The 27,974-nt window shown below is 57.5% G+C and overlaps 1 protein-coding gene across 1 annotated transcript; it reads left to right on the top strand.

Moving 5' to 3' along the window:
* Window positions 1-229: 229 nt before the first annotated feature.
* WNT4 (Wnt family member 4) lies at window positions 230-26,340 on the top strand. The gene is made up of 5 exons (XM_053921104.1): window positions 230-516; window positions 13,728-13,963; window positions 22,314-22,445; window positions 22,534-22,676; window positions 23,350-26,340. Exons 1-5 carry the CDS (start codon window positions 440-442, stop codon window positions 23,815-23,817), a joined length of 1,056 nt encoding a protein of 351 aa, XP_053777079.1. The 5' UTR covers window positions 230-439; the 3' UTR covers window positions 23,818-26,340.
* Window positions 26,341-27,974: the final 1,634 nt, after the last annotated feature.

Here is a 27,974-nt window from a genome sequence, read left to right as displayed (position 1 = left end):
GCGTGCCTGGAGAGGGCTCGGGCCCCAATTCTTCTTGGGCGCTGGGCCGGGGAGGCCCGCAAGAAGCCCAGTCCCGCGGGCAAGGGCGGCAGCTACCGCTGCCTCTCCGGCCCGCCCCCGGGGGGGTGTCCCGGGCCGCTGGGCCCGCCCAGGTAACCCCATCCTCGGCCCGCCCCCGGCCCGCCCCCCCGGCCGCCCTCCTCCACCGCCGCCGCCGCATCCCGGCTCTGGGGCGGCGCTGACAGTCTGGTCCGCGCCGGGCAGCGGGCGCAGCAGCGGGCAGGGCTGCCGGCAGGCACGGAGGCAGAGCCCGGCCGCGCGCGCCCCGGCCCGCGCCCGGCGCCGCGCCCCAGCTCACCCGTGGGGTGCCCACCTGCCGCCCCGACGGGAGGCCCCCCGCGGCCGCAGCCGCTGCCCAGGGCCGGGCGCCGGCGGCACCATGAGTCCTCGCTCCTGCCTGCGTTCGCTGCGCCTCCTCGTCTTCGCTGTCTTCTCAGCCGCCGCAAGCAACTGGCTGTAAGTCGGGCTGGGACCTGGCTGAACCGGGCAGGGGCCGGGCGGGGCGGGGCAGCGGGCACGGGGGCGCTCCGCAGGTGTCTCGGCCGCAGGACTGGAGTCTCGAGTCTCGCTCGCGCTCTCCACTGCTCGGGCCTCCCTTTGGACACCCCTCCTGCCTGGTCCGGCTCACAGCCCAGAGGCAGCAGGGGTGGCGGCAGCGTCCGCACCCATAGGCGGCCTGGGGCGCCCGAGAGTGCAAGGGGGTGCGAGCGGGGAGTGGCCGCCCGGGTGGGGTGTCGGGCGCGGGGCGCAGCCCAGGCTGGGCTGGCAGGTCACCGAGGAAGCCCATTTCGGGGAAGGACTCCGGGCCATAGCAGCAGGTTAATCCTGAGACGTCCAGGAACGAGCTCCCTGCGCGGAGCTGCGCGGAGCTGCGCCGCGCTGCGGGCTGGGCTGGAGGCGTGCAGGGACCTGTTTCTGCTTGGGGGGCGGGAGCTAGGGATAGAAAGAGAGAAGGGACCAGGACGCAGGGCCTCCGAGAGCCCTTGGCTGGCGCTGGCGGGTCTTGGTTCTCCCTGGGGCAAGAAGGGACTCCGTCCAGCCGTTAAAGAGGACAACAGTCCCCTACCTCTTGGCGTCTCGCCTAAGGAGGGAGGGGAGGTGACTGCTGGTTACCTGTCTGTTTCTCTTTGAGGTGGGCCTGACTCCCTGTGAAGGCACAGAAGGTTGGCTGGGAAGTGTGGGGGCACTCTAAAGGGATGAGCTTGGGCCAGTGAGTCCACAGGGAAGCAAGGGGACCCTAGACTCCTTCTCCATCCCCCTCAGTAAGTATTCCCCAGGCTCCCAGCTTAACCCTGGCCCAGAGCTCTGCCCCATCCTCTGTGGGCAGCCAGCGGGGAGCCAAGCTCCAATATTGATCTGAAAAGCAAGAGGTGGGAAGGGGGTTAGCCAACAGTGTAGCTGGGGTTTCCATGGAGACAGCAGGAGAGGAAAAAATTCCCTCTGCATCAAGACCAAAGAACAAATATCTCCCATGAAATTGCCCTGAGTGTCCAATGGCTGTTGCTATGAGGTCATTGCGGCCAGTCAGGGCCCTGCAGGCGGGAAGGAGAGTGTTTGTTGGGGTCCGAGCCACCCAGGGTTTGGGGGACGGAGGTGATGTGGAATTCTCCCAGCTGTTGGGAGCGAGGACTCCGAGGCCGCCTGAAGTGGCTGCAGAGCTTTTGTTTTTCTTGGAGGTTTAATTTGATTAACACTTCAGGGGCAGTGGCACAGTGTACAGAAACCAAGGCATCGCCACCTCCTCCTACTGCCCGCCCAGCACACCAGCCCCCTGAGCGGGGTATGAATCGCAGGGCCGAGGACGGGAGCTGACTTGGACTTGAGGGAGTCTGGGGTCTCTGGAGCTGACTCTTGAAAGCATGGGTTGAGAGCTGGGTCCCCATAGAGAATGTGAGCATTAGGAAGAGTGAGGGTTTATCTGACCGCCCAGCAGAGGGCCCCGGAAGGGCCGACCTGGAAGTGACAGTCCTAGGGTCTGACCCCGGCCTTCAGGGGAGAGAATGTCATCCACAGTGGAACATCCTTCAGGAGCATCTAGTGTTTGGGCTCCATTCACAGATGAGGAAACTTGGCCCCAGGAGGGGAAACTACTTGCCCAAACTCAGAGCCAAGAACTGAGCCCAGGTGCTTTGACTCCCGGGCAGTGACATGCCCCCTTCTCTGGAGCCATCCCAAAGCTGAGCCAGTGTGGCCTCGGTGGTGTCACTTCCCAGCCCCAGCTTTGGATCACGCAAACCATGGGGTATTCCAACAGCTCAGTTCTCATTCTGGCGCCATAGGGGGGTGGGGTGAGCAGGGCGGCCTAGAGGGAGAAGCAAGGTTGGCAAACCTGTTCTCTGCAACAGAGGTGGTTCAGGTTGCCACGGAGCAGTCTCTGGATGACCCCACTCACTCCCGCTCCACCCTGGGCTCCAGGCTTTGAGCCAAGGGTCTCTGCTCAGCCCACTGCAGAAGGGACAGGGTCTCCCCAGCACACTAGCCAACCAGAGAAGCAGTGATGGAGCAGAGATTTCTGGGCACATCCAAGACTAGGTCATGTGCCTTGAATCTATCATCCTCCATCTATCCCCAGGCCAGGGACTGAGTTGGCCCCGGAGGAAATCTGTGTCACAGCCTGGATTTCAAGGAGCTTGGGGTCTAGGGAGAAAGGCGAGATAAAAGCGCACCCACGAATGGCTGGGATAATGCACGTGCTGTCACTGGCAGAGGAAAGAGTTAAGTGCGAGCCGGAGCAGTCACAAAGTGGGGGGCTTGGCCTGGAGAGCAGCATCATGACAATAAGAATAATAATTATGATAGCTCCCACTGTACTCGCTACACCCGACAACATCTGAACTCTATTTCACAGAGGAGAAAATTGGGGATCACAGAGGTAATTGCCCAAAGTCACCTACCAAGTAAATGGCAGAAGGATCTGATCCAAAATCTGCCTCTAGAAGGAAAATCTTCAGGCAGGCAGGCACTGTCTTTTCGAGTGTGAGCCACGCGGGAGGTCTGGCCCGGAGAGGGCGGCTGGCAGCACTCTCAGAGGGGCAAGGCCTGCCTGTGCACTCCCCTTCTAGTACCTGGAGTCGGGCTGCAGTCCAGGGGCGGCTGGCTGGCCGGGTGCAAGCGCCGGTGCTGTCTGTTGTCTCAGAAGGGCGGGCGGCCTGGCAGGGAGGCCAGGTGTCCCGCTGCGTGCAGCTGTTGGACAGGACGAAGCCTGGAGCTGGGAGGGCTCCGCAGCCTGAGGCCTGGGCAAGCCCGGAGAGGCTGGAAGCTGTTGATTAGACTTGTGTCTGGCAGGCAGAGTGAGTTGACAGCTTGTGGTAGCTCCCACCGCTGAGGGAGGGATGGATGGGTGGATGAAAACCGCCCGTCGGTGGATGGCCCGGGCTCCACCACAGACTTGGGCTCAGAAATGTCTCTGACTGCTCCTCCAGGCACTGGGACTGTGCTGGGAGTCGGGAACCAGGGCTCCAGTCCCAGCTCTGCCCCACATGTGGGGTGACCTTGGGTAGGCTTCTTCCGTCCTCTGGGTGGCCGTCCTCAGCAGATCGCTCTGAACCCCAAATGGAAGTCCTGGGAAGAATTACAGAATGGATGAGCTAAGGTTTCATTATTTGGGATTTCCTGGAGGAAGGCAGTGGCACGCTGAGCTGGGGCCCCAGCACAGGCTGGCTGGGCAAAGGCCAGCAGCCCGTGCTGCAGTCAAAGACAGTCCAGCAGAGTGGCTAAGAACTGAGTCTCCGGGATGACAGACAGCCACAGTTCCATCCCAGTCCTGCCACTGACCAGCTCAGTGACCTTGGACAGGTGACTCAACCTCTCTGAGCCTCAGGTGCCTTATCTGTAAAATGGCTTCACATTTGGGGGGTTGCGAGGCAAGAGAAGCCACGCGTGGAGCCTCTGAGCACAGAGCCACACACACCAAAGGAAATGGCAGCCGTGGCTGCTGCTGGAAGCCGAGGGCTGCTGTCTGTGAGATGGGGCAGTCAGGGCCCTGTCTACAGGGGCGCTGGAGAGAACAGGCTTTCAGGCTGCTACCTGCAAACCCCACTTACCCCAATCTAGTCTGTCCGGATCCCGTGACCTGACACAGCCCACACATGTAGGATTCTAGGCTGCTACCACCCTGTTCTTCAACCAGGACACCTACAAGAGCCTTGCAGAGCAAGGGAGGCCCAGCTCACGGGCAAAGCCCACTGGCCTGAGGAGGGGTCGCTGGGAGGACCCTTTGGTGCCAGCCGGGGGAGGCATCAGGCTCCTCCCTGGATCTGGCTTCCCCTGGTGTGCATCTCCCGGCCCAGTTCCCAGGCGTCTGCTCGCCGGGCGGGCCATGGAACTCCCTTGGCCTGACACTCAGCACAGCTCACTGGGCTGGGTGCGTGCGGAGCCAGCCCAGATGTCAGCACCGGCCCCATGGGCAAAGGTGTGTCTGCCTCCCCTGGGAAGTGTCCCCCTAGTCCCCAGCTAAAAAGGATACCTCCCCACTTCTAAAGAGTGAAAGCCCGTCCTCTTGGAGCTCCCCTAACGGCTCTGGACATCAAGCACCATCACAAGCACACCAGCGTCCCTGTACAGGTCACAGCAGGGTTGCTCAGATTGCCCTCGGCGAGTTGGAGCCTGCCTGCGCACAGTGGGGTGTTCAGCAGCATCCCTGGCCTCTACCCACTAGAGGCCAGCAGGAATCCCTGCAGATGACAACCAAAAATGTCTCCAGACATTGCCAAGCGTCCCCAGTGGGGCAAAACCACCCCCAGTGGAGAATCAGTGGTTTACAAAGCACTTTCACACCCACCACCCTGTCAGAACCATATAACCTCTTCCCCTCTGCACCCACCCACTCCTGCCCCGCCCTCCTTGCTTAGAGGAGGGAGCCTGCATTCTTTAAAGCCCCACTTCGAAGGCTCAGAGGTAGAGTGACTTCCCCAAGGGCATTCTGAACATCAGGAGCAGGACTTACTCTCCCATTTCCTGATGGCTGGGTTTTCAGTCCCCTGCCCACAGAACCGTTCTGTGTTATGTATAGCTGTCAGCCAGCAGTGCGGCTTCTTCCTCTACAAAGTCATAGACCTCTGGGGGCCGAGGCTGTGGCGTGAGCACCACTCGGCACCCTGGGAGTGCCTGACACGTGTCCTGTACAGTTGGTGCTCGGTCAGTACCTGATGGATAAAGGAAGGAAGAGCTTGTCCCCTCCAGAGGGTTTTAAGTTGTGGTCAAATGGCGCCCTATCTCCGGAGACCTCGAATAGGAGGCGGGAGTTCCGCTCCACTTCCCCGAGCCTCAGGTGATGCTAAGATGTGCCAAAGTGGGTGTCAGGAAGTGCGGCTGTCACCGAGCCCATCTGCTGCTCTGGCCTCAGCTCCCCAGCTGGGGCACACCCCTCAGAGCCAGGTTAAGCACTGTCTACCCCTCACCCTCCATTGCAGGGCCCCGGGACCGGCTCTGCCCGCGGGGTTTGCTCAGGCGGCAGTCACGGCCCAGCTGTCTGCTATGGCTTGACTGTCTTCCCTCAGCCCTGGATTAGCAATTGAGCAACTCAGCAAGCAACTGACAAGGCAGTGCTCCCCAAACCTGTTGAAACTCGCCCAACTCAGGCCCTGTGGGTGCGTTTGGAAAGCTGAGCATTTGCACCAAGCCTCCGCTTCTTGTTCCTCCCTCTGGGAAGAAGGGCTTGGCCTGAGCCAACCTGGCACAGAGTTGTCCAGGGAGCCACTAATGGGAGTGACAGCCGCACGCCATTGGCCCCGCAGTCACCCCCACTCCAAACAAGCCTGCAAGCGCCTCTGCTGGTTAGCTCGGCAAAACTCAGCTGGAAGGCCAAGCTGCGACCCCATGGTTGCTGTCCAGATTTCCACAGGAGTTGCCAGGTTTTATCTCTGAGTCCTGAACTGCTTCTTCTGTGATTCAGCCAAACTCAGACAAGGCTTACTCCCTGCCTGACCCCACCAGCTCCTCTTCCCCGTCCAAACCCCCCTCCCCCATGTCCTGGCAAACTTGAAACCAAACTTGAAGAGATCCCTGGCCAAGTCAGAACCCCTGCAGTGGAGGGGACCTGGTCTGAGAAGAGAAGGGGAGGGAGGCGGGTGGAAAGAGGGATTGATGCATCCGGGGAGGGAAAGGACCTCCTGACAGCTCGCAGCTCAGGAGGGAACCTTGGAGAGGCCCGTTTGAAGCTGCAGGAAGTTGCCAATGAGACTGGAGGGACCTCTTTTCTGTTGTGACTCTGAATGGTCCTTTCAGACCCTATTTCTCACTCCGCTCACACACAAGTCCTATCATACAGGATCAGGTCCCAGGAACCCCTCCACACGAGCTACAGACCTCAGGGTTTTCCTCTTGAGTCAAGGATGCCCAGCTGTGCTGGCACCCCAGGCATCGAGGGCTGAATCACAGCCATCAGAGTGAGAGGGGCTCTCGGAGATTATGAGCCCAACCCCCTCCCAGGACACTGAGCCTTCAAGCAGCAGGGAGGGGGATGGGGTGCCTGCTATGCCCCATTCACCCACGGCAAATACTTATCTGTTAAGACCTGATCAGTCAGGCTCTGTGCTGGGCACTTGGGGTCACAGAGTATATTAGTGGTAGAGCTGGTCTCCTGTCTTCCCAGGACTTTTCCTGCAGTGGATGAGAATAGACCCGCAGCCCCTCCCCACGCCCCAGTCATTCTCTGCTGGAGGTGGTGAGCACCTGGAGCAAGGAAGGAACCAACATTTTCCCATCTGCCCTGTTGGGGTGGGGGTATGGGTTTGGCCACAGGGTCTCCCAGGATTGGGCCTGTAGGAGGGATCCATCATGGCCAAGGAACTCACTGGAAACCTGGAGTCACCAGAGCACAAGCCTCACTCCAGGAAGCTGGCGCTGGACAGCTCGGCTAGGGTTTCACCCATCCCTCCTCGCTGCCCACCCACCTCCAGGGCTGCCTCTGTGGAACTCGGAAGGACAGTTCAGTCATTCCGTGGCTACAGGGCAAGAAAGGCACTTGGGACAAGGGTGGGTGGGCCTTTGTGAGGGAGAAGCTGTCTGCTGGCAAATGAGGGGGCAAGACAAGGTCAGAAAATGCCCTAAATTTGACACCCACCCACCTCGCCCAAACACACCTGTGCCGGGGAGAGAAGGAGAATTCTTAGCTTCTGGCACAGCTCTGGGGTCATCCCTGCTCAGGTCTGAGTGGCCACTTTCCAGCCCTGAGTCAGCCACCAGCCCCTCTGGGAACAAATACTGTGAGATGGGAAGTGGAGGGGGTGCTCCCAGACAGGAAGTGGGGGACACAGAGCCCTCAGAAATGAAGTGTGGACAGCTGGAACACCAGGGTAATAGAAAGAATGGAAACTGGGGAACCAAGAGACAGAGAACAGGAGTGCTGAGTCTCCTGAGGATGGCAGTGTAAGTAGCTAGGGATCCCAGGGGACAGGGAGAAGGGGACAGGGTCCTAAGGTGCAGAAGTGGGGACTTGAGCTTCAGAGGAGGCCATCTTCCACCCCACCCCCGCCCAACTGAGGAAGTGCCCTTGGAGCAAAGAAAACTGGGCAGCACCCACTACCCCACAGCCACTGCGAGTATCTCCAAGGCCGGCCCCTCCTCACCGGCTACCCCTCCAGGGGTTTCAGGCCAGTGGCAGCAACTCCTTTTGTGGCCCTAAAAGCTGTGGAGACCACGGTCCCAGACACTGTCCAGGCAGCCACATAGCCCCAGAGACACATCCCTCTGCAGGACCCCTCACTCCTGAAAGCAGCCCGGACGCCTTTACTGTGGTGCAGAAAAGACACAGGACTCTGGAAAGACTCATCCGTGAAAGAATGAAGCCGCCTTCCTCCAGCCATCATCCACTGGTGCCAAGCCACCGTGTCTTCGGTGCCCTGGGCCACCTTTGGAGCCCAATCAGCCAGCCCAGGCTTAGGAGCCAGAATGCCCTGTTTTCAAATGCTGTTTTCAAACCCCTGACTGGCTGCATGGCCTTGAACACATGTCGCTGAGCCTCAGTTTCCTCATCTGTAAAATGGAGGGGATAACACCCACCTGGCCAGCCCTGAGGGGATTCAATAAGGATATAGTAAAGCATGTGACTCTTGTTTGAGGAGCACAAGTGACAGGAGATGTCAGGTGCCTCTCTTCCAGTCATCTAGTCCCACAAATGGTTTGGGCACACCTGAGCTCGTCATGGACACCCACTGTCCCTGCCCTCCTCATCCTAATGTCCTCGGCTCCTGAACTCCTAACACCACCACCCCCTATCCCCATCCCCATCCCATCTCTCATACTCCTGGTCCCTGAAGCATCCATCGGACAGGCCAGAAGCGCCAGAAAACATACTCTGCATACTCTGGGGATTCTGTCAAAAGTCTGCTGCTGGGATGGAGGCTGAAGTGGCCCACTGTTCCAGAAGGGAGCGTGTCCTCCCCCAAGTGTGCTCAGCTGAAAAGAAAATGTGGGGGACCCAGGTGTAAGAGAGCTCACAGAACTGAGCAAAGCAGATGAATGAGCAGAGCTGGGTCCAGCAGGGGCCCAGCTCGAGGGGCTCTGGCGAGGCTTGGAGACCGTGGTGGTGATGATGATCAGGATGAAGGTACACACCCTAACAGTAACGGTAATTTAACAATGCTGCCGACACCCGGAGAGTGCCTGGTCTGAACACTTCATTCATTTAAGACTGCTGAAATAAAAACTACTGTTCTCCCCATTCCGTGGAGGAAGACACCGAGGCTCGGCGATGCTCACTAACTTGCCTCACATCTCCCAGAGATGGGATCCTGACTCAGGTTGTCGTCTCCCTTGCACCACGTGCCACGCTCAGGGATCAGGGCCTTGGGGACAGGGGCGCCCTGGGGGAGAGGACAGCAGGATACTAAGACCATGGGTACAGAAATGTTCAAAGATCTGAATAATTGGGGGGTGTGCTAGGGATCTTGGGGGACCAGGTGTGCCTCACCTCCCACGAGGACACAGTTCCAGACGGGCTCTGTGTCCCTTTTACTATCACCCGGACCCGCGTCTCCCGAAGGGGCTCGCTGTTATCCAGGCACTCGTTTCCTTCGGGCTCCTCCCCCCTCTCGCTTGGCCTTCCTCCTCCCTGGTGCCACAGGCAGGACCGCTCCTGAGGAGGCTCTAAATGTGGCCCAGCAGGCAGAGAGGCCAGAGGGAGGGGGCAGAGAGGCCTGGGCCAGCGTCCCAGCCCCCACCTGGACACCCGCAGGGCCAAGACCCACTACACGGATCTGCTTGGCCTCCCAAACGCTCTGGCTATTCCCCTCTCCTCTCCTCTGGACGGCAGAGGAAGAGCCGGGGAGGAGTCCCAGAGGTGCGGGTTTTCCTCTAGGAATTTGTGTATTTTTTTAAAAAAGCAAGCAAACCTGGAAAAGCTTGGGACAAGCCCAGCTAATTTTAGTTTCTAATGAAAACAGCAGGTGGCCGAGAGGATCTGATCTCCCTGGCAGGGCCAGGGCCCTCCAGCCTCGCAGGCTGCAGGCACGGGCCGAGGCGTGGGGAGGGCCTCCTGGGAGGAGCCTGAAGGACCCGCAGCCCCTGTTGGAGGAGATGGGGCACGAGCTGGCTGGCAGCCGCCGCAGCCGGGGCAGCCTGGGCTGGAGGGGTAACCTGATCGAAGGCACGGCCGTGGCTAGAGTCCTGGGTGGCCGGAGCAGCAGGTGGCAAATTGCTAAGCCTGTACTCAGCAGTGGCAGGAAGAAGCCTAAACTGGGACAGCACAACTAGGACGGGAGGAGAAGCAGGGATGGTCGAGGCCCTCCCCAGGCCGGACAAGCCCAGTGGCAGCCGAGACTGATCATGCCCAGGCTCCGTCTCCCCCAGAAATGGCTTGTGCAGTCGACATTTGAGCCCAGCCCGGCTCCAGGGTACAGGGAAAGAGAGTCCCTGTCAGAGCCAGATTTACATTCCGAGCTTGGCCACTCACTAGCTGGGTGACTTTGGGCGAGTCACTCGACTTCTTCAGGCCTCAGTTTGCTCATCCATAAGATGAGGGCAGACACCCTAAGGATACCAGACAAGCAAGCAATGCAGGGGTAGCCTGCGATGCCCGTGGTCCTCACTTTCCCCACCGCATTTCCAGCTCCATTCCAGCTCTGGCACCCAGCCCTTCCCAGGCAAGATCGTGGGCTCTAGGAGAACCGGGGGGTGGAGGGGGCCATGCCTCCTGTGGCATGGGAGGGGACAGCTGCTGAGCCAGATAAAGGCAGGGGCTGGGGGTGGTGGGCATCGGTGCCAGCCATGGGGGCAGGGACACTCCTTGGTGGAAGAGGTTTCTCAGCTTCTTCCTGGAAGCTGTCCCAGTGACTCACAGCCATGGCAGCCCAGCAGCTCACCCCTAAATCCCTACTACTGTTATTTCAGCCCATCTTCCCCCCATTGAGCTCTGAGCCTCAGGGAGGGGGGGATAGGAGGCCCCTCCGGTCCATCTTATTTCTCGTCAATGGCAGGAGCTCCATCTATCAGCCTGACGTGGGCCCAGGAGGCCTTGCAGGCCTGGAACCCCCATCCCAGCCTGTAGAAGCAGGGCTGCCAACTCTGATAGTGGCAATGGCCACACAGACCCACTAGTTTATCGTACCCATGAGGAGATGGGTTATGAGGGGGGCGGGGACTTCCCCAAGGTCACACAGTGGGTTGGTGGCCCAGCCAGGCCTCCGTCACCTGTTCCACCTGCCCACAGAACCCCTGCCCCTGAACACCTCCCTTCCCCAGAAGCCAGGACCCAGCACAGTCCAACCTGGCCTCTTGGCTAGATGCAGAGGGAGCACAGGTTGAGATGGGACAGGTCAACTCAGTGCCCCCATGTCACAGAGGACGTAGGTGCTCCCACCCTTCTCTGGTGGAACAGCCCTGGTCTGAGCAGGAAAGAATCCAACTTGACGCCCAACTTCTTGGCCCTTCACTGGTGGCCTCCCAAACATGGACCTGGCCCACAGCCAGTAACTGGGCTCTTGGCGCCCCCTGCAGGCCAAGAGCACCAGGTGGCCCTGCTCCCTAGGGGACCCCATCCCTCAGCTGGCAGAGGCCGGGGAGCACCCAGGCAGCACGGAGGAGTCAAGTATCCTCCTTGCTTCACAGATGCACCCTCTCCCTGCTCCTCAACCACCTTCCTGCCCTGGGCCCCTCCACGAGGCTCAGGCTTCTGCAGGCCACTATGTCTCTGTGCACCCGCTAGGCGGGACCTGGTAGAGAAGACAGGGTGCCCGGGAAGGCAAGAGAAGACAGGCTGGACCGCCTCAGCCCGAGACAACCCACCTCTCACTCATCCGCCCGTGCTGCCAGGGAAGGGAGAGGGCCCCACGGCCACGGCACACCCACCATGCACCCAGCTCAGAGCCAGATGCAGCAGCCACATTAAATCACATTAACTTCTCGCGGCAGCCCTCTGGGACCGGAACCATTCTCTCTCGAGAAAGCCAGGCTCAGACAGGCCACACAGCCAGGGGGCTGCCGCTGCCATGAGGAGGAGCGTGGGTCCCAGAGTCAGGTCTCCCTCAGGCTGAGAAAGGAACACCCCCAGTAGTTACCCAAGAGCATCCCTGAAGGACCCTCCAGGCCAGTGTCAGCCTGGCATCACAGCTGCTCCTGGGAACATGTTAAAAGCCTAGATGCCCACCTGGAGTGGGGCCCAGGCACCTGCGCTTTTAACCAACCCACAAATGGTTCGATGCACAGCCAGGTTGGAGTACCATCACTCTGGCCCAACCCGCGTGCCTGGCAAACGGAATGCAGCTGCTGCTTGCACACCTCCAGGGACGGAGAGCTCGGCGATAGCAGGCAGCCCACCAGCTGCACCTTGGCTGTCCTCTTTGAGTTGAACAAGCCCAGCTCCCAGCAGCTTCTGCCCACTGGTGTCAATTCTAGCCATTGAGCCACATAAAAGAGCAATGTCTCTACCAACAGCTCTGAAGTCAGGCAAAACCAGGTCCTGGGTCCAATTCTTGCTATCGGTGTGGTTTTGCACAGAAGGCGAATTGCTTAACCTCTCTGTGCCTCAGTTTCCCCCTCTGTAAAATGAGTTTACTGTATTTCTGAGAAGTCAAATGCAATAATGTCAAATGTAAATAAAGTACTTAGCCCCCTAAGTTCCATAAAACCTTGCTATTTTTATGATCATCATCATCATAAAATTTCGTATTTTAATGGAGTTTTCTGTGTACTTTGCTGTGTGGCACCGTTCACTCAGTCCTCTGTTCAGCACACAATCACTGAGTCTCGCCCTCTGCCTCAGACTCGCATCAGACCGTCTTTCACACACAAGATCCCTTTTGCCTTCCGGAGTCACCACCAGCTCTCCTCACACCATTAGGCTGCCATTTGTACACCTACTGTGTGCCGGGGACACTTGGGGTGGGGGCCAACGGGCTGAGGGGCAGCAGTTACAGCACAAGCCATGGGGACATCTAGAGCTGGGTGGGCTCCGATGCAGGTCCACCCTTACAAATCGTGTGACCTTGAGCGAGTTACTTTACCTCTCTGAAACACAACCGGCACTTAGTAGGTGCTCAGTTAATGCACTCCCCCTTCCCTTGATAGGGGGATCGCTTCTTCCTCACAGGGCCTTTCCCCATCCTGGTGAGCAATTTTGTGTCTTGCTCCCAGCCCCCTTGCCTCCTGGCCCAGATCACAAAGTGTCTGTCATTAGGTGAGGCAGCGCCTTCCTGGGCCCCTCAACCCACTGTGGAGGGGGGCGGGCAAGAGGGAGGCCCTGGGGGGTTTGAAGGAGTTGAAGGCTCAGCTCTGGCACTTGCTGTCTCTGTCACCTTGGGCACATCACCCTCTTAGCCCTCATTCTGGAATCCAGGGAACAGGCATGATGATGATCTCCTCATGGGGTCTGGTAAGGAGGCCCCGGCACGGAGTGCCTGTCACCGTGCCTAGTGTACAGTAGGTGTCCAACGAATGCAGTGCTCTGTCCTGGCCTCCACTGAAGCGGACGTATTGAAGTCCCTTCTCCCCGCACGTGCCTGACACCAGAGCTTCCTGACAAAAATGATCTCATCCACATTGCGATCCTCGCCATAACCCCAGGAGGTGCAGCCCGCACTGTCGCCCCATCTTCAGGCTGTAGAACCCCAAGGGGCTGAGGAGAGGTCACGGCATACTTGGGTTTTGAAGACTCCCTTGCCTGCCCCCACCTGTGTGCTGAGCACCCCCAGCCCCCAACCCTCACTGCCCTCATCATCCCACCCCCAAGTGCTGCAGCTCTGATGCTGGCCTCCACCGGATGGCCCTGGGATGTGGCTAGCAGTGAGGGTCTTGGCTTTGCAGCCAGAAGGTGGGCTTAGGTCACTGGGGTCACTGCCTAGGGGCGGGAAAAAGAGACACCAGAGCAGACAGTGACTTTCAGCTACAAGGCATCTCAACAGGAAGGCATAGGAGCTCGGGGCTGGGATAACATCAGGGCACAGACGCTGGTGCAGGGGTCACCCAGGGCAAGGAGGGACCCGTGGGGGCTCTCTGCCTGCTTTGGCCAACTCGAGATAGAGATGTTCTCGTGCAAGATGGCACTTCCCTGCCCCGGCCCCAAGAGCTGGGCAAGAGGGCCTGTCACTGGATCCAGACAGAAGCTGACAGCCAGGACCTGCACTGGGACAAGTCAGTTCCCACAGATCTGGTGGGCATGGTCTCGTCCTGGGAGTGGACAGGGGAGGGACGGGGCTCTGCACTACATTCCATCCCCACCACCCTCTCCCCAGGTACCTGGCCAAGCTGTCCTCAGTGGGAAGCATCTCGGAGGAGGAGACATGCGAGAAGCTCAAGGGCCTGATCCAGAGGCAGGTGCAGATGTGCAAGCGGAACCTGGAGGTGATGGACTCAGTGCGCCGAGGCGCCCAGCTCGCCATCGAGGAGTGCCAGTACCAGTTCCGGAACCGGCGCTGGAACTGCTCCACACTCGACTCCCTGCCTGTCTTCGGCAAGGTGGTGACGCAAGGTGAGGGAGGGGCTCGCGGGGGGCCAGTGGTGCCAGGATGTGGACCCTCCCCAGGGGACCACATTTCCTTGGCTGGGAAATGATACACTCATTAGTGGCCAGACCGTTCAGTCATTTATCAAGTGGAAATAACACCCTGCTCCAGCAAGGGCTTAGGGTGCGGATGGGGGCACCGTGAGAGGGGTGTGAGCCAGGTAGGTAGGAGAGCGGGTGGGAGAGCCATCAGAGGCGGCTGCTGTTCGCTGTTCTGTGCTGCACTCTGTAGTGTCTTCAGTGTTACAAAGGAAGAAACTGAGGCTCAGACAGGGGCTCCTCGCAGCGTGAACAGCAGAATCAGAATTGAGACCTGGGCTCCAGGTGCCCAGCCCTGTGCTGTTTTACCTTAGCGCTCAGCCTCTCGTCCGTGAGCCCATTCCCATCCGTCTGTACCTTTGATGACCCGTACTGAGATCCGCACCACTCCCAGCCCCGAGACCCAGGGACAAACAGCACCAGCGTCCGTCCTCTTGGGCTCTCAGTCAACAACCACAGCTTAGTAGGGGTAGAGGCTTGCACACCAATAGCACTAACTAGGGTCCAGACACTGTTCAAAGTGTTTTAACTCACCTGGCCCTTTGGGATAGACCTCCATGTTACAAAAGAAGAAACTGAGGCACACAGAGGGTTAAGTAACTTGCCCAAGGTCACAGAACTAGTAAGTGGCAGAGCCAGGACTCGAGCCCAGGCAGTCCAGCTCCAGGGTGTTCATTCCTCTTACCCATGAGGGGAAAACGCTGTGACGGAGAGGACACAGGAGTCTTGGGAGCACAGGGGTGGACCCCTCCTCTGGCCAAGGCCGGGGCTCACAGCAAGCATTCCCAAGAAGGTAAGCCCTCAGCTGAGACCAGAAATATGAGAAGGCATTAAGCCCAAGGAAGGTGGGCCAGGGCATAGAGAATGTTCCACGCAACCAACTGGAAGGCTCCTTGAGAGGTCACCGGGTCAAGCCTCTGTCCTCGAGGAAGTGCTCTAAACCAGCTGCCTCTTTTTCCACTTCCTGAGCGTGAAACTGACACTCCCGAGCCACCAGCAATTGATGGGGCCCTATGACTTGCTCAGGCAGCGGGAAGGCGTTGCCTGGGCCAACCTTTGTCTTGGCACCTGTGGTCCTGGACAGCTAGGGCTGCTGGGCTTGTGGCAAACCATTTGGATGTTGTTGGAAACCAACTGTGATAGAAATTTGGAAGCCATTCTCCTGGGAGCTGGCAGAGGCCAAAAAGGCATGATCGTGCTTGGCATTACTGAGCACTACTGCTCCGGAGGAGAGGCTGAGACCCAGTGAGCGGTCTGGTAGCGGAGGATTTCCCGGGACGACAGTGCCGCTGCTGAGGGCCGGGCTGCCTGGTGAAGCCCAGATCCTAGGTCCGAATAACAGACTCTGAGCGTGGGAAGCAGGCGTTTGGTGTTGGGGGTGGACTAGTAGATAGATCAGCAGGTTTCCAGGCCCCTTCAGACCCCCAGCCTTTGCACGTGCTGCGTCCTCTACTCCAAATACCCAACCCTCCTTCTCTGCCAACTCAGCGGGTCCCTCCTCCAGTCCACCCAGTTCCCATAAGCAGGTGGTTACTTTTTTCCTCTGGGCTCTGAAGCTCTTTGTTCATGCCAGGGTTCTCCCCACCTCTAGTTTTTGTTTGTTTGTTTTGGGTTTGTTTTTTTGTAATTTTTTGTTTTGAAATAATTTCAAACTTACAGAAAAGCTGCAAAAATAGTACAAGGACTCACTATATATACTCTTTACCTAGATTCACCAACTGTTCACATTTTACCCCATTTGCCCTACCAATTTCTCTCTCAAAACACACACGTGCACTTTTTTCTAAGCCACTTGTACTCACAAGCTTTAGTTCCACTTTTTAGAGTGAACTGGGATGCCTGTCTCCCCCACCCCTAAACCTTGAGCTCTTCCGAGGCAAGGGTGATGTCTCATTTACCTGCTTCCCAGCCCCTAGCAGAGCCTGGCACGCAGGAGACAGTCAGTGGATGTCTTCCAATGAGAGGAAGCGAGTCAGGGCAAGGACTAGCGGGGCAAAGAAAGGCAGGCATGGGTCAGCGCTGGCCTGAAGCCAGTGAGGGACCCCATTCCTCGTCTGTGCTTGTGACAGGAACTAAGGAGGGGCCCAGCCCTGGCTCAGCAAGCTTGGGAAGACTCTGGGAACCCTCCCAGGCTTGGCTGGGACCTGCTCCCGATGATAGTTGGCGTGGCTTGGTCAAACGCCCAGTCCCCTCCGAGCTGAGTCAAGATGCCCCACCCCCTGACCCGCCACACGGGCAGCCCGCCCCTCCATCCGTCTCCTCACTTTTGCATGTTTTCGTCTTCTTCCTGAGTAAAAGTCCTCTTGGAAACGCCTTAATTTGTCTCCACTGAACAAGAGGAGAAGGGACTTGTCCACCCCAGGCCAGCGTGACCTCGAGTGGTGACTTCACTCCTCCGAGCGCCGGCGTCTTCACCCGTCAGTGAGACCGGCAGGTGCGCTGACCTCACAGGCTTGTCACGGACATTCGGTGACGTGATGCGTGCCAGCACTCAGTGTAGATAGACCCTGACCCAGGAAGAGCCGTCCGCCATCGCCAGCTGCTGTCGTTTCTGGCAGCAGCAGCAGCAGCAGGTCTGGCCAGGCCTCCTTCACAGCCCCCCGCTCTGGGAATTGGGGGGCTTGGCCAGGACCGCATTCATGAGCTGCCTGGCTGGGGTCATGACCTCAGACATGGAAGAGGCCAGAGCTAACAGACGGCCCCCGGGCCAGGCATCCCATTTGCGGAGGGGCTCGTGTGTGGCCCGCGTCAGATCACCCTGGCTCTGCGGGTGTGTGGTGTTGCTCCTGCTTCACAGCTGAGAGGGGGCTCAGCAAGCAGAGGGCAGTCGGTCACACACCCAGGTCCAGGACCTGCCAACTCTTGGCTGTGACATCTCTGGGAAGGTGGTTCCATTCCCTAGCCTCACCATCCTGCTCCCTACAAAGTGGAGACAATCCCAGAACCAACTCCCTGGGACGCCCGTCAGGATTCAGAGAAATGATGTCTCTTGGGGGCTGACTGGCTCCCGCAGAGCAGCCCCACCACCGCATCCCCGCTCTCAGGCTCTCTTACAGCTGAGGCCTCCCAGCCTCCAACTCTGCACTCCCCCCACGCCCAGCAGCGGAAGCCACCCCTGCCCCTGTCCTACTGAGGTTAATACGGACAGTGAACTAACGGTGACTGGTGAAGACAGTGTGTGCTCTAAGCGAAAATCTACCAGAAATTTGGCAAAATTGGCATCTTGGGAAGCCAGGAATGGGGGCCAGAGGTGGCAGTTCTTGGCTGAGCAGGCACTAAGGGCCAGATGTGACATGACCTCTGGGCCATTTAGTCACTGCTTCCTCCCAGGGCCCAGAGCAGCACCGCACATGGCTGTTTGTTGAATGAATGAAAGGGCTTTGAGCGGGGGAGGCAGAGGCCACAAAGTCTGGTGCAGGTTGGGGGTTTTTGCGAGCAGGACAGGAAGGGGGAGTCTCAGGGCAGCTGGCCTGAGCAGGACAGGAGATGCGGGGAAGGCCATGCAGACTCCTGTCCTGCTTCCATCTGCAGACAGCGGGGGACCTCCCCCTGCCTCTGCATCTCACTCTGTGACCTTGATCCAGTTCCTGTCCTGAGCAAGGGGACCCAGTGAGCCCTGGGGCCCCTTCAGGTTCTGGCTACCACGGTCAGGAGGGAGTGTGGGGCACTGGCCATAGCGAAATGAAGGTTCCAAACCAGGCCCTTCTCTCCACCCCCACATGGCTAACGTCAGTGAGGACACCCTGCAGACAAGCACATCAGGCTGGATTTGAGAAGTAAATGCTTTTCAGTCCTGGGTGGTCACTCACTATAACACCTGTGTTCTCACCTTTGTCCTCAACAGTATTGGCATCGTGTGTGGACCTAATGAGGGTGAAAACATGCCTTTCTCTGGGCCTTTTGGTGACATCAGACCACTTAACAGGCAGCAGGGGCACCTTCAGAGACATTCTGCCACTGAGCGTTCCTTGAGCACAAATTCACCTCGGTGCCCCCAGGGCACAGCATAGGGCCCAGCTCACAGCAGGTGACCAATAAACATTTGGGGTAAACTCGACAAGAGACAAGATCGAGTCTCTGCCCTAAGGAAGGGGTTACCCAATGGCAAAGACAAGGTCAACTGACTGGCCTTCAGAGTGTCCGCACCCATCACATTGATTAGCAAATGAATAAAGTGGCATTAATTACCCGACAGTAGTCTCACAAGAGCAACTGTGTCTCGAGCGCCTACTGTGTGCCAGGGACTAGACTAAGCACATTCCTTACTTTACCTCATCGACTTCCAGAGCGACCTGATGAGGTCAGTAGTATTATCAGCCCCCTCCTACGGACAAGAAAGCTGAAGTCACACGTCTAGGACGTGGCAGCGCCAGGACTCCACCTCAGGCCTGCCTGGTGGGCGTCCTCCCGCTTCCCCAACCCCACCCATCTCCACGCAGCTGTGAGGGTCCCACTCTGTGCCCAGCCCTGTGCTGGGTGCTGGGGGACTGGAGGAGAAGTATAAGGGACAGACTGGTCCCAGGAGCTTCTAATGTGGCTGCAGAGGCCACACACGAGATACTTACGGTCTGCGACCTGGTTCTGATTGCGAGGGCCAGGTGGGCCAGCGAGAGCGAACACGTGATGGTGGGAGGGAAACGTGGAAGAAGTGCGTGGTCTGGCCTGCTAGGTGGCCGGACTTTCCCGTGTTCGAACTGGGAGAATGAGGCTAAGAGAGGAGGAGTCTTAACACGGCTCTGTCCAGCTCCAAAGCCTTTCCTTTTTGCCCTGTCCTAGAGGGCAAAAAAAAATCTTTGGATTGTCTCTTAAATCCAAAGAGGTTTCCTGGAGGTGACAGAACCAGAACTCAGGCACAGACGGATTTCAAGGATAGGTGACCTTTTGCAGAGAAGAGCAAAAGCAGCTAGAAAGGCAGGCTGGGGCGAGAACGGGGAATGTTGTTTTTCTCAGAGGCCCAGCTTTCCCACCTCCCTAGGGACTACCACTGAATCTGCTTTGGAAACACCTGAGTTACGCTGGGGGTGGCACTTCTACCAGGACACCCGCCAGGTGCCTATGGCTTCCCTCCAGCCCAACTCAGCTTCATCTGGCTCTCCTCCAAACACCCGCTCCAGCTAGGAGGTACTTCCAGCAGCTGGGAGCGATGTCGCACATGATGTGCTCAGCATTGTTGCATTTTCCTCCTGGCCACAGACTGCCTGAGGGACCCCAGACAAGCCACCGAGCCTCACTTTTTCCTCCACAGAGCAGGGCTGGAGAGAGCTGGTAGCTAAGGTTTTTGTGAGCTATAGACAGCATATGCCGAGGCCCTGGCATCCTCCGAAAGGGGAGCTATTACTGGAGCCATAGGACAGTGCTGAATTCCCAGCCCCAGACAGCCTTAGCACGTTAGTAAAGATGGCCCTGAGACAGGACCCAGAGGGCACACAGGACTTAGCCCAGTGGAGCCGGCTAAGAAGCTGCCCTGGGAAGGAGAAAAAAGCAGGAAGGAGTTGAGTGTGGGATGGGCAGATGGCTCTACAGAAAAGGCAGAAGGTTGCAGGGCGGCTGCTGGCACCTTCGAGAGTCCTGCCTTACCCTGGGCCGGCTCTGCTGTCCCAGGAGGACAAAGCCAGGACTGTCTTTCTCCTGCAGCTGCAACAGGCAAACCCTGACCAGGGAGCAGTTATCTACCACATGGCTGGAACTCCCTTCTGTTTCACTCACAGGCGCACCACAATCCCTCTTCTCCCTCAGCAGCCTCTGCCAGGTGCCCTAGTGAGCAAGGCCCCAGCCTGGGCACCTTGGCAGAGGAGAGGAGCTGGAAGGGGCCACAGCACTAGAGTTGAAGGGCTGGGACCCAGGGCCGGTTAGAAAAAGCTGGAGGAGCCACTGCCATCGGCTTTAGGGGCACAGTGGCTTGGCCACATTCTCCAGGCCTTCTGGGGCCTACTGTGCTGAGCACAGAGGCCAACTGCTCACCATCCCCCAGTAAAGAACCCGCAAGAGTAACTGGGCTTGTCCTACAGCACGTGAGATTTAGGGCAGACCTAAGGAAGTTCTTTGCTTCACACACAGGCAGTGGGAAGAGAGTGGCTGCATGTCTATTCCAGGGCCTCCGGCCATTGGGCAGGGTAGTGTCAAGGCTAAAAGCTCTGGAGCCAGGATACCCAAGTTCAAATTTCAGTTATACCACTTCCCAGCTGTGTTTTATTGGACCAGTGGCTTCACCATTCAGTGCCTCAGTTTCCTCATCTGTAAAATGAGGGTTAAAAGTCACTATTTCGTAGGGTTATTGTGAAGAGTGTATAAACCATGTGAAGTGCTTAGCACCCAGCAGAGTAAGCACTCTATAAGCTTTAGCTCTTTTTATCTTTCTCCCAGAAAGCCTTCCTTCAGGCCCACTCCCAAGCTGAGAAAACCAGTGTCCTGTCCCCAAGGCCAGGAGGAGGGGATGCCAAGTCCTGGCAGAAGATGGGTGTTGGTTTTGGGGGATGAGGCAGAAGTCTCCCTAGGCAACCTCACAGGGCACCCTGCACCCCAGGGCCACGAGCAGTCAAGGCAGGAGGTGAGGCCAGAGCTTGGGTGGCCCAGGGCCACCTGAGAGCCCGAGAAGCAAAGGAGAAAGGACCATGCCAGGCCAAGATCTGGGGCCCACGGCCCTATCTCCTGCTTTCCCTCCCCCCTTAGTCTTCGGGGCAAAGAATTGTGCTGGTTCAGGCCTGGAAATACCAGAAATACCAGAAACTAAAGTCGTCTCTCTTTGGGCGGCCACAGCACAAAACCAACCAACATGATCCTGCTATTAACCTCGATTAACTTGGAGAGGATTCCATCTCGGGCTGTCGAGGCCCCCGTGGCCCCAGCCAAGGCCCCTGATGCCGGCCCAAAATGGCCAGGCCAAGACAGAGGGTGGGCAGTGGAGAGTGGGTAGTGGGCAGTATCCCCAGTTCAAGGGCCGAACCAAGAACAGGGCATCCTGAGCCACCAGGGCCTGAGCTGCCCCCACCCCAGCTCAGCTTTTTCTGCTGCCTGTCTACAGACACGGGCACAGAGGAGGTGATTGTTTCTCTCTGACCACGGCGACTGCTCCCCAGGGCAGCCGAGAGCACAGCCCTGGGTGTCGCAGAGGTAATTGCCAACCACGGGGCCAAAACCTGCCCCCTCCGCTCCTGCGGACACAGACACTCCAGCAAGAGACAGAAGGACAGTCACGGGCACACAGAGGCCCTCAGAGGGCCCAGGAGAGGAGCAGGGCCTGTCTGGTCACACTCCCAGCCAGCCATGCACACACGCACCACACTTGCACTGCATGCACACACACACACACACTCCCTTCCCACCACCCACACCCCCAGAAAGAGGCTCCACAGAAGCTACACCCCCTGAGGCACAGTTCCTAGGAGGATAAAAACACCCATTCAGGCAGGGGGCGAGGGCAGGCACCGAAATAGAACCACTGAGAAGTCATGGGCAGAAGGGAAAGAGCAGGCACAGAGGCGGACAGACCTGTACCTGAATCCTGGTTCTATCACTTCCCCTCTCCGAACCTGCACTGTGCCATCTGTAACATGGGAACAGATAAAGCTCCCGGTGGTAGAGGGCCTGCCCTCATCAGCAGTGGTAAGGTACACAGTAGGGACCATTGTGATTACAACTTACTCTTAAAGAGATGAGGAAGCAAGAGGGTATCAGGAACAAGCTCAGCCTGAGCAAGAAGGGCTGGGGCAGGAACCTAAGATGGGGGGACCCCTCAGAGCCCAGGGGGGCTGGCTGGGAAGCAGGCACAAAAAGAACACAGGTTTTAGAGGAAGCCAGACCTGGGATAGCAGCCCAGCCTGCTACTTCACAGCTCTGTAGTCCGGTTACTGTCAAATCACCTCTGTGAGCCTGTCTCCTTTCTCTCAAAATTTGTGAACATCACTAGCCTTCTGGAGGGGGCTGTGAGAACAGCAACCCCACAGAAGCTAAGAGCAATGAAGCTGGACTGTCTGCTCACCATGTACCGTTGACTGGTCTCTGTATAATGGGGACGATGGTAGCACTGACCTCACAGTACCTGTGAGGATAAAATGCTCCGCACACGTGAAGACAGAGGGCAGTGCCTCACACATAGTAAGTGTACTCAGCATCTGTGCGGTGAGAGTAATTGCCAGCACAGTGCCACTCCTAGCCTCTGGGAGTCAGCCTGCCCCAACCTCTCCATGGATGATTGTTCAGGTCCCACATGCCCCCACCTCTGAAACAGAGGGTGCAGGAGCACTTGGACCCAGCCCTGCCTTCCCTCTGCCTCCCACAGGGACTCGGGAGGCGGCCTTCGTGTACGCCATCTCTTCAGCAGGTGTGGCCTTCGCAGTGACACGGGCGTGCAGCAGTGGGGAGCTGGAAAAGTGTGGCTGTGACCGGACAGTGCACGGGGTCAGCCCACAAGGTAAGTGCGGGGTAGGGGGAGGCATAAGTGGGAAAGCAGGGGCCTAGCTGCCACTCACCCGTGGCCCCTTCTGCCCACTGCACCCCAGGCTTCCAGTGGTCAGGATGCTCAGACAACATCGCCTACGGTGTGGCCTTCTCACAGTCGTTCGTGGACGTGCGGGAGCGAAGCAAAGGGGCCTCATCCAGCCGGGCCCTTATGAACCTCCACAACAATGAGGCCGGCAGGAAGGTAGTGCGTCATTTCTTCTTCCACCATCACCACTGGGGCAGAGGTGGGCTCGGCAAGGTCCCTGAAACACTCTCCAACCCACATGCCATTCAGAAAACATTTGTTCAGGCTCTATCCAGCACCAAGCACCCCCTGGCAGGGTGGGGAACAGACGGGGCAGCAGGTCACCAGGCAGTGTGAGTGACCTTCCCGCACAACACACCTTACCCAAGCGCACTTATGTACATAGGTGAGTCTCTGTCCCTTTGTGTCTCTCACCCCCTAATAGGTAGCACAGCTAGGGTTTCAATCCTGTGTCACAGCAAAGATCATGGGCTTAAGTCTGATACCATCTGCCTTCTCCAAACCTACTGGTCAAGGTTTCTGTGCAGGTTCAGTGCAGCCATGTTCTTCCCCATCATGTCACTTGTCATTCACTGTTTCATGACACTGCCCTTTAAAATGTCCTTCCATCAACTGCAAGTGCCCCAAGGGCAGTGACATCTTCAACTGTCCCCAACTTACCAGCCTACCATGGCATACAGTAGGTACTCAGTACAGAGGAAGCATGAGTCCACCGTTCTCCAGTTCTGCCGCATGCCCCCCAGCCACACCCTGCTGTCTGCCCCAGAGCTGCCCCTCCCCCACCACCCCCCCACAGCCCCTGACAGCTCTCCCCTCCCTGCCCCTGCAGGCCATCCTGACACACATGCGGGTGGAGTGCAAGTGCCATGGGGTGTCGGGCTCCTGCGAAGTGAAGACATGCTGGCGAGCCGTGCCGCCCTTCCGCCAGGTGGGCCATGCACTGAAGGAGAAGTTTGATGGCGCCACCGAGGTGGAGCCACGCCGCGTGGGCTCCTCCAGGGCACTGGTGCCGCGCAATGCGCAGTTCAAGCCGCACACGGATGAGGACCTGGTGTACTTGGAGCCCAGCCCGGACTTCTGTGAGCAGGACATGCGCAGTGGCGTGCTGGGCACAAGAGGCCGCACGTGCAACAAGACGTCCAAGGCCATTGATGGCTGTGAGCTGCTGTGCTGTGGCCGCGGCTTCCACACGGCACAGGTGGAGCTGGCCGAGCGCTGCAGCTGCAAATTCCACTGGTGCTGCTTCGTCAAGTGCCGGCAGTGCCAGCGGCTGGTGGAGCTGCACACGTGCCGGTGACTGCCGCCCAGCCCGTGCCCAGCAACCACCCAGTGGCCCGGGGAAGGCCGATAATTTAAAGTCCCCCACCACCCACCCCAAAAGATACTGGTTATATTTTTTGTTTTGGTTTGGTTTTTGGGTCCTCATGTTATTTATTACCGAAACCAGGCAGGCGACCCAAGGATACCAACTGGGGTTTCCCTGAAGCCTGGGTCTTTGTGGCTGCCACTGACCAAAGGGACCTTGCTCATGCTTCCAGCTGTCCACACGTGGCTGCTGCTGACCACTCAGTTGTTATCTGTATCTCTGTTTCTACTTGTAGACTTAAGGTGGATAACAGGAGTGTTACAGCCACAAGCCTGCTGACCCTGCCACCTAGGGAAAGAGGTGGCCCTACGGCAGGGGGATATCGGTGCCATTTCGCTGGAAGTTGCACCCCCACACATACATATGGACCCCTGGCAACTTCAGCCTGGTGGCCTTGTCTTCTCAAGCACCCTGGAAAGGGAATGGGCAGATACCAGGTCAAGAGCAAAGGGTTAATTTCAGCCCTCCATGAGCAGCTGGAGGTTCGATTTCTGTGGGACCTTCCAGGCAGGAAGAACAGGTGAGATGAGGGCAAGAAAAGGCTATAGTCCCACCCTGGAGCCCAGCCTGCCTGCCTCCCCTCAGAGAGGGAAACCCCCCACTCCCTGGTCCCTCCCAGGCAGGAGTATAGGCTGCCATCCTGGATCAGAGATCCCAGCGGGGCCTTCGTAGTGACACCCCCATGTGAGTCTCTTCCTCACAGGGCTGCTTCTCTGTGAAACTAAGAATGGAAATGCTCACACACAGAGAGATGTAAGGGTCATGTAAGAAAGCCCTCTCCCAACCATCATTTCACTCAATCAGATTTATTGAGTAAATGCTATGCTTGAGGCCCTATACTGGGCCATCTCACTGGATGTTGGAGAAGACAGGCATGCTTGCACCCATTTTACAGCAGAGATGGCAATGCCCAGTCGGGTCCCAGAGCAAGCAAGATGCAGAGGCACAGACACAAAATCCCTCCATCCAAGGCTCCTCCTGAGCTCCTGTACCCAAAGGTCCAGAAACTGTCGGTCTTCTTGGTCTGAGACTTGAGGAGGGGACTCAGGCTGGAGGAGAGGAGCCTCGAGGCAGATGGAGGCACAGACACAGACTGAGCTAGAGCCCACACGGTTCCTGAGAGCAAAGCAGACTCTGAGGAACAAGGTAGACAGCTGGAAGGCACCCCTGTCTCTGGGTACCCTGGGTACTGGAGAGTCCCCCAGAGACAGCCCTAACCACCGAGGCCTGGCCCTGCACAACAGCCAAACCATCAGGAGCCCAATCCAAACTTTTGTGAGCAAGACAAGCACAAAGCAAGACCTGGCCTGACCCAACTGCTTCCAGGGTGGGCTCCAAACCACCAGAGAAACTCATTGCCAGCCCAGTCTCCAGGCTTCCCCCACATTGTGGCTCTAGGCTCCTGGTTTCAGGTCATGAGCTCTGGGATCCCCATTGGAGGTTCTCAGACCCCAAGCTCTCAGCTCCAGGGTTCAATGTCTGAATTCAAAGTCCCAAATTCAGAATACGAGCTCTGGCCTATAGTTTGTGCCTCCTGGTGTTGGCTCCCTCACAAAGAGGTCAACACTCTTGGCCTCCAACCAAGCTCTCTGCTCAATGTCCACCCAAGAAGGCCAAAACCAAGTGAGATGCTGGAGCCACATTCGTATGTGGGGATAATTTGGGGGCAGGCAAGCTCTGATGTGGATGAAAACTGAGCCGACTAAGTGTCCCCACAGCTGCCCAGCTAGGCTCACTGCTCCTCTGGCGGGCTCTGTTCAGCTGTCTGCTCAGTGCCAGGGAAAATACCATCCCTCACTGGCACAGGCCAGACCCAGACAAAGGAAGCAATGGGAACCCTCCCCCTCCAGAGATAGGGCTGAGCCACTCTCCCCCTTCCCCAAATCCTATCCCCACAGCCAGGGGAATAGTAGGACCAGGATGAATGCTGGTTTGATGGGCACTGCCTCCAGGAAGGAGTGAGAGGGTCTGTGCCATTCACATGCTTTACCTTTCCACCTGCCAGGGGGCTCCCCAAAGCTGACACTCCTGGGGTTCTGAAGGGTATCACCTCCATGAAATAGACTAGATTCCAGGAACCTCTGCCAGTCCTACCACTACCACCACCAGCACCCCAAAGGCCACAGGGATCCACAGCCACAGGAAAATGGAGCTTCCTTGGACACACCCTCCTCCAAACCATCCCAAATAGAGGGAGAACTAACATAGGCCAGACATAACACACTCACTCTGCAAGCCAGCCAGAGGTCCAAGTCCTGCCCCAAACCTTCTCCACTAACCTTGCCACAGGCAAAGGTGATGTCCTCTGAGGCCTCGGGCTGGATAAGCCCCAGCTCTGGATGCTGCTGCCCCCTCTGCTGCCCCATCCCATCTTCCAATTTTTATACTAGGCTCCTTGCCATTGTGACATCCCCATGAAATAATCTGATGCACGATAAAATGATTATTTCTTTATCTTGCAATTGTGGCAGTGACTTTTTTGTAGAAGAGAGACTTGAGAAAGGATGTGTGAAAGGCAGATACAGTAGTAATCTCTAGATAGGGGCACCCTGTTTGCCCTCTTTCCTTGTAACTGGTTTGACAGCCACCAGTAAAGGACCCACCGGTATACTGTCCGGAATTCACTTTAACACAGAGGCCACATCTGCACTTCACTGAGCCATGATCAGCTATCTGAACACTGGCCTGAGCCAAGGCCTCAGCACCCTTCTTGAGTGCTGATGTGGACAGGAGACCAAACACAATGACAGGGGAGGGTACGGTGAAGAGGGTGCCACTTGAAAAGATAGGGGACAAATTAAATAGAACCTAGTTTCTCTTAAGGACACAGGTATTCAAAGCCCTGGCTCGAGGTAAACTCCTGGGTCGGAGCCAAGTCAGAATGAGGTATCTGGACGGAAAATGCCCTATCTCAAGTCACAGCTGTTGGGGAGACCCAAGGTGGCTTCTGAGGAACCTCACTCTAGTGAAGTCCTCATTCTCACCAAATGGGGCGTGGCCTGTCTCCCCACTCACCACCCCCACTGGAGCAAATTCACAAGAGCCTGGAAACATTTTGGCTTTCCCAAAGTTTAGTAGGAAATAAAGAGGCCGATGCAAAGTGCTTTCAGGACAGCAAGAGTACACACACACTTGTGAACAACTGAGGGAAGGGAATAATAGAAGGAGGGAAGGCATGGGGTCTAGACTACACGTGGAGAGAAAAGGATACCTCATTTTCAAAGCAGGGTTAAGGCAGAGAGAACGGGGACTGGTAATAATCAAGTCCCAGGTAAAGGAATGAAGAAATGATGTCCATTCCCAACCATTTCTTAAAACTGTGAAAAGGACCCAAGCTTTGCATTCAGACAGACCTGGTCTGGAATCCCTTGGACAACTCCTTGTCCCTCTCTGGGGCTCATTTTCTTCACTCATATTACGATGCTGCACCCCTTGCCCCAATTTCAAATGGGGCTAAGTAATAAGAGAACCTATTTACTGGAGATGTGAAACAAAATAACACGTGTAAAGCTCAACAAATGGTAGCTATTGTCATAAATATTAGTATTATTCCCTTTTCAGGAGCGTAGGAAGCAATTAAAGCAGCTCTAAGACTGAGGCACCAGAAAGGGGGATAGAATAAGGAGGGAAGCCGAGACAGTAGGGAACTGGTTAAGAGCTGAAGGCAGCTACCCAAGGACTGTGGTCCTCCTTTGTCCTCATCCCAGAGATCAGAAGCAGAAAGATGTCTCAGGGTACAGAGCCCCAGGCTGGGACTGAGACAGAGAATCCCAGGGGTTGAGATACCCAGGCAGCAGCAAGCAAAGCAATGCCAAAGCTGCCCCTAGGCACCGGCAGGAGAGGCTGACCCAAGGTCCCAATGTGGGCAAGACGCAGAGTTAGGACAGAGAGTGAAGGCTAAGGAGGGCAGAGTCCAAAGTGCAGGTGGGAGAGTCAAAGCTGTAGGAAGCATGTGCATGTAGTGGGGCCCAGAGGCTCTGCTGTAAAGATGGAAGGCGTTCAAGACTCCCAGGCTGGGGTGGGGGTGGTCAGCTCACAGAGGGGCTGTTTCCAGATCCATCCTTGACAGCTGCCCTCAGAGCTCAGGC

This window comes from Desmodus rotundus, chromosome 3, assembly GCF_022682495.2.
Source record: "Desmodus rotundus isolate HL8 chromosome 3, HLdesRot8A.1, whole genome shotgun sequence".
Taxonomy (NCBI): Eukaryota; Metazoa; Chordata; class Mammalia; order Chiroptera; family Phyllostomidae; genus Desmodus; species Desmodus rotundus.
This window is presented reverse-complemented; position numbering and strand designations above follow the sequence as displayed.